The sequence below is a fragment of the Danio rerio genome, chromosome 3 (genome assembly GCF_052040795.2).
Source record: "Danio rerio strain M-AB ecotype USA chromosome 3, GRCz13ab, whole genome shotgun sequence".
In the NCBI taxonomy this organism is placed as follows: Eukaryota; Metazoa; Chordata; class Actinopteri; order Cypriniformes; family Danionidae; genus Danio; species Danio rerio.
This window is the reverse complement of record NC_141023.1, coordinates 16220751-16232858: the sequence shown is the minus strand read 5'-3', so window position 1 is coordinate 16232858 and position 12108 is coordinate 16220751. Positions and strand designations below refer to the sequence as shown.

The following is a 12108-nucleotide window of genomic DNA, read 5'->3' as shown; positions in this document are numbered from 1 at the left end:
TTGACATATTGATTGATTTTGTTGACCAAAATTTACATTGCAACAACATGCCAATTACTTCTCATTTGAGTATTAGTAGTCTGTCTGCTTAATATCTGCAGAATCTGCTCCTTCAACAGACATTTAACTGACTATAAGACACTTTTGGAAGTACACGTCAACTTACACTAACCCTAACCTAACAGTCTACTTATAATCTAATGAGAATTTGTTGGCATGTAGACGCAATGTACCTTAAGTAAAAAAAAAAAAAGCATTAAAGGGACCATTAAAATAAAGCGATACCAAATAAATAAATAAATTCTGGTGTACGTTCACATTTAGGAAGGTTTCTATGCACATTTTAAAAATCAGAGCCCTGGTCACAACACAACTAACCAAATGTGCATCTTACCACTCCAGGACGAGGATGATCTCCGAGGTGGTCTCGTAAACCTCATGCAGCCCCACCACATAAGGATTGGCCTCTGCCGACTCCAGAACCGCGATTTCATTGAGGATATCGCCTCGGCAGTCCTGACCCTTCCTCCTCTTTCGCAGGAACTTCGCTGCATGCTCCTTGCCGGTAGTTTTCTCCACACACTTCTTTACCACTGCAAATTTGCCCCTGCGTGCACACAAACATACACACACACACACATCAGAGATTTAACAAACAGATTGGGAAATGTTTGGGGAAGGAGAAACTTTAAACATAAACACTTAGAGTAATGATGTTGAAGCTGTTCTATTAAAGTAGAGTTCATATTAATCGTATATCTGACTGCTTGTGCTAAAATACAAAAGTGTATTACAAATAATATACAAATATATTTACAAATTAGACATTAACACAAGCATTCTTGTGCTGTGAAGTAATATATAAAATACTGATAATCGTGACAACCATGAGACCAGTGGTTCATACATATATAAATATATATATACATAAAGTAATTTTTAGCTTGAAAGAACTTCATTCGTTAAATATCAAGAGAACCAAACAGGAGAATCCAGTTCAAGAGTTAGCAATGCTAACACTCGCATGGTTTGAGAGTGTTTCAGACTGATAAGACACTGGCCTACTATTATTTAAAAAAAAATATCCGTCTTTTGACACACAGTGAATGAGTTTGATCTACTTTTACAAGAAAGCAATTTAACTGCCTTTATTTTTAATCATGTGTGGTGTTATTTAGACTATATCAGCCACTTATGGGACTTTTATTTTATTTTTATTTTTTTTGTCTCTTTTAAGTTGTATAGCTTTTATCCTCATGATTTGCCTTAAGGGGGAAAAGATTCTTTAAAAGCATATGGGTTTGGAACGGGACATGTGATCTACAAACATTAACTGAATAATTGCAATGATTGTTTTCCTTATGCACAGAAAGGATTGACTTCTGCATTGGGCTGATGATGATGATGATGAAGAAGAATATCCTTGCTTTCTTAAACCGTCAGTTTCACACTTGATCTTCCCTCCCTCTCGGTTTCACTTTTAATGAGAGTCTGACACTCATATGATAAGACTGACGGTTAGGGACCGTTTGAGGCTCGCTCTCTCCCTCTCATACAATGACACACACACAAACACACCAGAAACACACACAAATACACAATCATGAGCCATCACAAAAATCTACATGCACAAGTACAATACACATACAAACATTACAAACACAAAATTCCAATTCTACACAATCTCTCACACACCAAACACACACACACACACACACACACCATCCACAAATGCATATGGACAAGCACAAACACACTACATGCTCACACACACACACAAACATGATTAATGCTCACAATCCCACGCAAATATACAACATTTATACAAACACACGCACAAACCACATGGCCGCACGCACACACACACACACACACACACACACACACACACACGTGTAAATAATGTAATATCATTATAACAAATAAAATTAAAATCACACAATCCCAAGCACACACACATGCATATACAAACAACAAAACACAAATGCATTCACACCACGTGCATGCACACACATACACAATCAAACAAAAATACAATTAATGCACACAATCCCAACCTTACACACAATCTGAACACAAACACCAACCATGCATACAAACAAACAAACAATCAAACATACCCTCAATCCCAATTACATACATACACCATGTATACAAACACATGCACAAGCATGCACACAAACACACGCACAAGTGCGCACACAATCCCAAGTGGCGCGCACACACACACACACACACACACACACACACACACACACACACACACACACACACACACACACACACACACACACCAAATTTAAAATAATTAACACAATCCCAAGTGCATACACACACACTTTGAATTTTACAAATACCAACCATGCATACAAACAAACAAACACGCACACACACCACATGGGCGCGCACACACACAATTAAATAATTAATGCACACAATACCAAGCGCACAGACAAACAAACGCACACACACCAAACAAAATTAATGAACATAATTACAAGCACATACACACACACCGACAAACAACAAACACGTGCACACACATACATACACACAATAAAATCCATACAACTTGAATAGTCTCACACACACACACCATGCACACAAAAGCACATGCAACAGTCCACACACACCCCATGCACAAACACATATGGATAAGCACAAACACACCACATGCTCACACACACACACAAACAAACATGATTAATGCTCACAATTCTTTGCAAACAACAAACACGCAAATGCTGCACACAATCCCCATCTAACACACAATTAATGCACACAAGCGCGGGCACACACACACACACACACAAACAAACAAACAAACAAACAAACAAACATAAACAAACAAAATTAATGAACAATTCCTAAAACACACAAACACAATCAGAATCTTACAAACACCAGCCATGCACACAATCCTAATCTCACACAAAATCAATCCACACACACCCAAGCACAGAATCAGACCCCAGATGCTCTCTCTCTCACACACACACACACACAACAGAAACACACATGCACAAGCACATAAAATCAATACACACACAAAACTCAAATCACACACTCAGTGATTTCCTGCTTCCTCCTCCTCATCTGTCCTCTCAGCGCCTCATCGATCAGTCAAACACACACACACACACTGCGCCGCACACACAAAGAGCAGCCTGTCAGTGTGAACATTCTGCTGTCCCACAGCGAGAGGGACAAACGGCCCATCACCACACCTCCTCATAAAGAGACAGCAGAGAGAGAGAGAGAGTGTGTGTGTGTGTGTGTGTGTGTGTGTGTGTGTGTGTGTGTGTGTGTGCGCGTGTGTGTGTGTGTGTGTGTGTGTGGCCCAACACACAGACCACCCACTCGCCCAGCATCCTCCATTCAGACTCAATGGTGTCCCGTCCTGCCTCCGTCTCGTTCTGCTAATGACCGAACATGACACTTACAACAAAATACAGCCCCCCCGGTGACCTCTGCTCTGAACACTGCGCGTCTCCTCCAATCTGCGTCTCCATTAACGCCCTACTCACAGGTTTGACACCAACACGCAAGAAACACAGGTGGACAATAAAAGACTGCGGATGAGCGAGCTTCCAGTTGGACGTTTCCAAAGACCTGATGAAAAGGCCAAGTCATGCTGCAAGCTCCTTCCTGTGCTGACATGTGTTATGGATCAATTTTTGGTTAATCACTAAACTAAATGTAGTTGATCAAAGTAAAATAAATGCATATTAACACATACAAAAATAAACATTTCTAAGCTGACCAAATTACAAATCGACTAACAATAAATGTAAAAATAAATGTTAACTAATTTAATTTGCAAAAACCAATTTAAACTAAATATAAAATACAAATAACCTAAACAATTAAAACCATATATAGGTTATATTCATTATTATTATTTATTAATATTAATTTTACTTATTTTTTAATAAATTGGTAAAAATAGAGTGCGACACAGTGGCACAGTGGGTTGTGGATCGCTTTACAGCAAGGTTGCTGGTTTGAGCCCCGGCTCCTCCAGGTGCTCCGGTTTTCCCCACAATCCAAAAGACATGCACTATAGGTGAACTGAATAAGCTCAATTGGCCGTAGTGGATGCCTGTGAATGCAAAAGTGTATGGGTGTTTCCCAGTGTTGGGTTGCGGCTGGAAGGGCATTCGCGGTGTAAAACATGCTGGGTAAGTTGGCGGTTCATTCTGCTGTGGTGACCCTTGATTAATAAAGGGACTAAAGCCTGGTTTAAACATCTGCGTCGAGTGATCAGCGTGACCCTTGGCGCATGTTTTGCACATAGCCGTGCATTTCTACTTCTGCACTCTATTTGTGTTGTTCTGCAATAACACTTTAAAAATGCTAACTGGCATTAGATGTTTATGTTCCCCTGTTTCGAGTTTCTTCGCTGGTGTTTTGTTTGTTCTGAGTGCTACCTTAATTGTACAAGTAGCTAAAACTCACTCCTTTTGAGGCGGTACCCAGCAGACGTGCAGCAACAACTTTAATCATAAGGTAAACACAAAACAACAGTTTCCATCTAGAGCTCCATCACGGGACTCCATACATGTAAACACTCGTCCATCGGGCTTGCTCTCACATCTAAAGCAATTTCATCAAACTAATTAATATAAAAAAAAAGCACTAAGGAATAAAGGGTCAATTTTATTTAAAATATTTAAGCTAAAAATGAAATTTACTAAAATTTCAAAACTCATACAAAAATTTACACAAAACTGAAAAACAAAATACAATTAAATAAAACTAAAATGAAACAAAGCAATGTTAAAATAAACTAAAAATCATGCAAATATTACCTATAAATAGGCCCACACAAAATTTGTGCGCACAGAAATCGGCTGACTTCAGCTGATTTTTATCCCAGAGTTTATTTACTTGTGTAAATGTATATTTATTCAGTTGTTTTATTATTTCAGTAATATTATTGTCTAATATGAAAATGTTCATGTTTTATTTACAAAACAATTTGTAAAGTCATTTTCTATCTTTTAGTAAATGTATATATTAATAACTTGCATTGTTTACCATTTAAGTAGATTCAATTGGATTTGCATTGTAAACAAAGTTGAAAAGGTATTATTATTTTTAATACTCCCAAAATCATTATGCATAAATCTGCACATATTTACTACATTCTTGTGAAGAAATAGCAAAAATTCTGTCTGGTCGTACTCATAGATATAATATTTATTCATTCAATTCATTCATTCATTCATTTTCCTTTGGCGTGGTCCTTTTAGAGATGCTCCGATCGATTGGCCAGACATCAGTATCGGCCGATAATCACATTTTATGACTCAACCAGTGTACTCGCTTAACTGGCTGATCAAATGAACCGATTGTAAGTGCTTGTTTACGGGTTTACAAGCAGAGCAAGATGCAGTTCTCTAAACTTCAAATGTGCTCCAAACCTTTTCTTCATTGAGGCAAGTTTTATTCTTCTTTTATCATTTACAATGTTTCCAAATTGCATTGTTAGTCATTTTCATAATCATCTTCCTAAATTCATCTGTTTAATCTATTATAAAGCTGCTTCAGACCATGACGTGTCCACACTAAATGGTTATAAGAGACGTGCATTAGAGATTATATGCATTTATTCTTTTAGGAAAGGAGAAAAGCTCCATTTAAGTATCATACTTGGAGGTAAAATGTGTTTTATGCAATGTTACAGTTATATCAACCTTGAAGCATCAGAAGCAGTACTCTGTATCGGTCGATCAGGACGAGGAATTGTTACTTGGTATCGGATCCAAAAGTCCTGATCAGACCATGCCTAGTTCCTTTATTCATCTGGGGTCGCCACAGCGGAATGAACCGCCACCTTACCCTGCACATATTTTTACACAGCAGATACCCTCCCAGCTGCATACACTATGGCCAATTTAGTTTAATAGATACGATACAATCCATATAAACTAATATACGAGGGTGGTTTTTCATGGATTTTGTGTACAGAATAGATTGACTATATATTTTGGACAACATTACTATAAAAATATAAAACAACTTGTAACACCTACTAACTCTGTCATGTTTCCACATAAGCTCAGTTTTAATTTGACAAGGGCTTTCTTCATTCGCTCTTGGTGTTAACAATTCCCATGACTGTAAATTATGAAAGTCTCCCCGAAAGTTTCCAGGGGCGCAAGCCAAAGTGCTTCCACTGGCAGAGCTGGAGTGCTTTTCCTGCTGAACGTGAGTGCGGTTGGCAGGGTCGAGGTGAGGCGAGCACACATCCAGAAAATAGAGTTCACGTCCAGTACAAGAACTGTGTGTGCTGCTGCCAACACTCAGAACAAGACTGTTGTTCAGCAGTTCAACACGTGAGGAAATTATGGCAAACCAAAAGCATGTTTTGACTGGTGCAGACATTAAAAAGCTACACTTGCACTTATTCTTATTTACAAAAACAATCATAAAGTGTTGGAGTGAGGGGAGACGAGGTCAAAGGGCAGTAGCATAATTCTGCTAACCTCATTTTTCTCGTGTATTCATAGTGTGTGTAAAGAGTACACAGGAAAAAGCAATTAGTTGAACTCACTACTACTAAATAAATGAATAATTATACAAACTCAAAATAAGCCAACTTAACGGTTCCAAGTTACAAATGGCTTTTTTAAGTCAACTTGTCAATCTTATGGCAACGCACTGTAAAAAATGCTGGGTAATAAACAATCGATTTGTTTTGGGGAAACTTAAAGGAATTAGGTGAACTTATTTTTTTTTTATGTAAGTGGACTGAACATGAAACAATTAAGCTGTCCCAAAAAAAAAAACTCAAGTATTGTGGTAATATATTTTTTATTTAATGCCATGTCTGCAACCAAGGCTATTTTCATTGGCAAGAACATTTCAACAATAAATGTTAAATTAAAAACAACAAACAACTGAATACTGTAATTAAATAAGATTTTTAGCATTAAAAAATGATAAAAAATCCTGGTTTTACTTTGTTAAAAATGTCCTTAAGAGGTTCATTTCATAAGAAATCCTTGAGGAATCATTAAAAGCAGGATAGTCCAGTAAATGTGTTTTATAGAAAGGGGAATTGTGCTTGTGTCGTTTCAGCTCATATTAAATAATAAACAAGTTTGGGTATTTTAAGGATTTGTCAGTTTGCAAGGGCTTAAGAGATGCCATATAAATAAATAAAATAAATACTGATGCCCATTATTATTATTAAAATCATTTGCATGTTATTTGACCATCACTGAGAGACTATTGTTATTTTTATTGTTTTATTAAAATGTGTTTTACCCATTTTTATTGAAATTTTAGTTTTGAAAAACGTTACATTTTATAACATTTGTTTTTGGTATTTTAGCTACTTTATTGAATTGAAAGAAAATTTGCATTCAAAACTAGCAAAAACTATCCTTTTTATCCTATTTTATTACCAATTCAAATTTAAAAAATGCGTTATAGTTTTACTTTTTATGTAATCAACTACAAACACAAATTTAATCAATTAAGAGTTTATAAATAATCAATTTTATACAAAAACAGTTAGACAGAGAATTTAAATCGAATTTTCGAACTAAATAAAAATATTTTGGTCAACTACATTGTAAAAAAGCAGGGTTCCACACAATTCACTCATGTTGCCTCAACACAAGCCGATTACGCTAACTTAAATGTAAGTGGATCGAGCATAAAACAATTAAGTTCCCCCCAAAAAAAACTCGAGAATTCTGTTGCTTCAGCTCATTGCAAAAGTAGTTTGAAAAGCAGCAAAATAACTGAGTGTAGCTAAATTCAAATTAGTTAAAGCGTTGTTAATATATTCCTCCACTATAAGTTTATAGTCAAACTTATTTAGGAAAACCCTTTAAGCCTCAAAATGATCAATGAATAGGGTCAGCCTTAATCCACAACAATGACTTAGCACAGAGAGTGCAGGAAATGTACATTCATCACTGAAGATGACCCAAATACCATGCGGTTAGACTTCCTGTGTAAAAATCACACAGTCTTCTCTCCTCGACCGACTATCCGTCTACATCTCTCGGTTTCATTCTCAAGCCCAGATGGCAGAAACATGTCCTTTATTCACTCTTTGATGAGTCAAAGAACGGATAAACATTTAAAGAGCAAAAGCACGCACGTGTGCACGAACACACAAACACAGAACCAACTCAATCCGTTATTAAAGGGAAATCACACAGGCCCATTATTAAGCCAATGACTCCATCACAAGCACATCTGGCCTGTCTGCTACTGGTATGGCAGAGGATTCAGTCGGTATCCCACAATTCCTCACTCGGACCACCTCGAACAGGGGGAAATCGCTCAATTCTCGGCTGAACTCATGAACTTTATTAGCTTCCTGGGGATAAAAACGCAGATTACCAAAACAGGCGCAGTTCAAGAGGAGGGGTGAAATTTAACAAAAAAAAAAAATGCTGAAAACTTGAATGAATTTGATGGAAAGCTTCTGGAAAAAGTTGGAGTGATGATGCTGCTGCATGTGCTTGTGTTTGCTAAAAAAGTCAGGAGAGCACATTTTGCAGGTTGGAGCTCATTTTTGGATACTCCAGAGGAGCTTCAATAAGGATATGCTTAAAAATATCCTATAATCTCAAAGAACTAGGACACAGCAGCTCATGTAAAAACTTTCATAAACTGGGACGTCCTCTACACAAACTGCGCAGATATTCAAGTGAGAAACACTCCTGTTTTATGTGGTAAATTTCAGAGTTCCACACTTCTTTAGCTTCTTCATCACACAGTGTCCTTTTCCTCACTAGTGAGGACTTTCAGTTCAAGCTCCTTTGTTATGAATCAGAGGAATTCAAGAAATATGTGAAAGAATAAATGAGTGGAAATGGAAACGGAGCTAAATACTAAACAGATCTTGGATGGGATAAACAAACAAGATGTCTGGGAACAAACTTTGGATTTGATCTTGCTGAATAATACGGAAACTGCTGCTAAAGCTTTGTGTCAAATGAATGGAGTGCTGACAAGCGGGGCCAGATGGTTTGGCCATTCAGTAAGACGAGTGCGTTGAACGCGAGAGAAAGAGAGAGCGAGACACACACACACACACACAATGTATATTTTAGGCTGGAGACCATTGACTCAAAGTGCACATACATACAAGAAGATCTAGGCCAACAAGTCAGGCAGGCTAAGTTACAGAGAGCTAAAGAAATTTAAAGGGATAGTTCACCCAAAAATGACAATTTGTGAAGCATGTAGGGGAAATTTAAACAGATTTTAACTTCTGTGGAGTTTTTTTGTTGTTGTTGTTCCTATTATGGACTTTTATCCAACATTCTTGTTTACATCTTGTTTTGTGTTCAACAGAAGAAAGAAATTTATAACAATTTAGATTGTTTTTTGGTTAACTATCCCTTTAAATAGTGGATCTATCAATCCATCCATCCATCCATATATCTATCTGTCTGTCTGTCTGTCTGTCTGTCTGTCTAAATAAAGAAATGTTTGTTTTTTTCTGGTGGGTGTCAGAGGAAACCAAAAGCCTAGCTGACCCATGAATGTCTCTGCTGCTCATCTGTTTACAAGAAAAATGATGCCTGTCGATATATGATAAAAGGAAAGCAGGCTAAATGGATGAAATCAGATTAGGTTACACTGAAGGAATGCAAGACATTTGTGTGCCCGTGTCTTTCTGCCCTTCTAATCTCAACATCAAAATCCACCAACATCTGCATTCCTTCATTCCTCATTCAATTCGCCACTATGGGGAACAAATCAGATAGGCTGCATTAAAAAAACCAACAGCCTGTCTTTGTAACCTTTATTGAGGGGAAAGTTGACCCAAAAAAAAAAATATCATAATTTTCTCATCCTCCATTTGTTCACAACCTGCTTGAGTTTCTTTCTCCTGTTCAACACTCAGGAAGATATACAAAAAATAGGGGTTTTCAACAGTATTTTTTGTTCCTTATGGATGTAAATGTCTGCTTTTTTCCTTCAGAACATCTTGCTTTGTGCTCAACAGATGAAAGAAACTTTAGAAAAATGCACTTGAGTGAGTAAATGATGAAGAAAATGCTCATTTTTTGGTGAACTATTCCTTTAAAGACAAAACATGTGAGGATTTCAAGGCATGAGTGGCCCAAAATGAGACATTTTACAACCCACTCCACAAATTACCCATCAAATTGGGTTAAACGAGTCGGAACGACATTGTGAATTAAAATCCGGCAACTTGGAAAGCAAAGCTCACCTAAAGGCAGCAGAAACAGAGCATGTGTGCAGTTGTCAACAAGAACAGCATGAGTGTTTATGGCTAAATGAACACATCTGTTTGAGAGAAAACAAGTACTAGTGGTCAAGCGATACCATCTTGTCTATAATTAGTCAGCGGAGCATTAGAGAACAATGTCACGCCAAGCAGCGGCATATTCATCACGCATTGACCTCGTGCGGCTCTGAATTAACATGGTTTAAATTCTTTTGCTTTACTTGAGAGAGACCACAGAGGATTCAAGCCTGTTTTTCAGGCACATCATGGCCATGGAAAATGGCATAAGGTTGAAGAATGTTTACAGAGTTCACTTTTTATTAATTCATCTTGCTGAATCGAATCTTTTGAATCAATTCACTGAAGTGCTTGATTCAATTATATCCCTTTTGTGCATGTTACTGTTATTAGAATATACAGGTGTGACCACAAATCAAGTCTTGTGTTGCACAGGTTTTTTGACAAAAGCCAAAAATAAATGTGGATTTTTTGTTGTTGTTGTTGAATAGTGTGCAATGCGAAGCATGTCATTTAGACAACATTAAAGATGACTTTCTCAGAATTAAGATTTTTTTTTTCCATTCATCAATGGAAAGTTTGATTGTTCAGCTTTTTGCATTCAATTTTTTGTCCATGAACAGTCAAGAGAAGGCTGACTGCCCATCTGTTACATCAAGCATGTGTTAATATCTATATGCAAAACAGACCTCAACATAAGATGAAGACACAAACATCTTTAACTAGCGAAACCTTGCCTTTTGGAAACAATAAAAATTTACTATATCTGTAATCCTGAGTTGATATGAAAACAAACAGAATCCCATCAGTATACTTCATATTTCTTTGGGATATTAAAATGTTATAACTGAGGCTGTGCAACTTTATGGCATCTCAGAAAAGATTTGAATGTGTGAGTGATTAAGCATTGACTGTTCCAAGATGGCAGAAGCATCTACACTAGTAGATTACCAGTAGATGGCGACAAAAGTTTATTTCACAACTAAAATAAGTCTTAATGTTACATTATCACCTGCAAACTTTGTATTTCTAGCCAATTAAAATGTTATAATAACGGCAGTGCAATGTTGAAGCATCTCACATACGATTTCTGAGAGTGAATGACTAAGCATTGACTGTTCCAAGATGGCAGAAGCATCTACATTAGTAGATGGCGACCCAAAAGATTAGTTCACAACTGAAATGTTAATGTTACATTATCAACTGTAAACTGTATTATTATTATTTTATTTTTTTGGCAAATTTAAAATGTTTTAACAGAGGCAGTCCGATTTTGTGGCATCTCAGAAAAATATGTTTCAAGTGAGCGACGTAGCATTGACTGTTCCAAGATGGCAGAAGCATCCACACTAGTAGATTATGACCCAAAAGTTTAGTTCACAACTAAAACAAGTCTTAATGTTACAATATCACCAGCAAACTTTCTATTTCTTAGACAAATTAACCAATGCAGTGCAATATTGTGGCATATAAGATTTGTGAGAGTGAGTGACTAAGCATTGACTGTTCCAAGATGGCAGAAGCAGCCACACTACTAGAACTATCAGTAGATGGCGACTCAAAACATTCTCATTCGTTACTAAAAATGACACCTCCCCCAAAAAACTCTCCCAATTAAAGGGAGATATTTGGTTTAAGCTGTAAAAGCTTTAAGATGATGCACTGATTACAGTTTAACAGTCAATCTGAATGGTTTTAAAACAAAACCTGGCTTTAGCGAAGAGGCGTGTTCATTCAGAAGAACGAGCCAATGAAATGCTCCCTTGCAGACAGTCCTCAAATTCTATTGGTTCGTTCAATTGTCAGTCAAGAATAGAAAAAAAAACAAAGCAGTTAAATGTTTCTCAAAACTTCAATTG

General features: G+C 36.9%; 1 protein-coding gene and 1 long non-coding RNA gene across 2 annotated transcripts in view; one reads left to right on the top strand and one right to left on the bottom strand.

Annotated features, from left to right (window-relative positions):
• The window catches only part of stk17al (serine/threonine kinase 17a like), a 30921-nt gene that overhangs the window by 17405 nt on the left and 1408 nt on the right, over positions 1 to 12108 (bottom strand). Inside the window, 1 exon segment of the mRNA NM_001077729.1 lies at positions 395 to 607. Coding sequence (NP_001071197.1) covers positions 395 to 607 — 213 coding nt within the window.
• Positions 5462 to 11835, top strand: LOC147845567 (uncharacterized). Its single transcript, XR_015480569.1, has 2 exons — positions 5462 to 9355; positions 10099 to 11835. It is a non-coding gene; the product is annotated as an uncharacterized LOC147845567 (long non-coding RNA).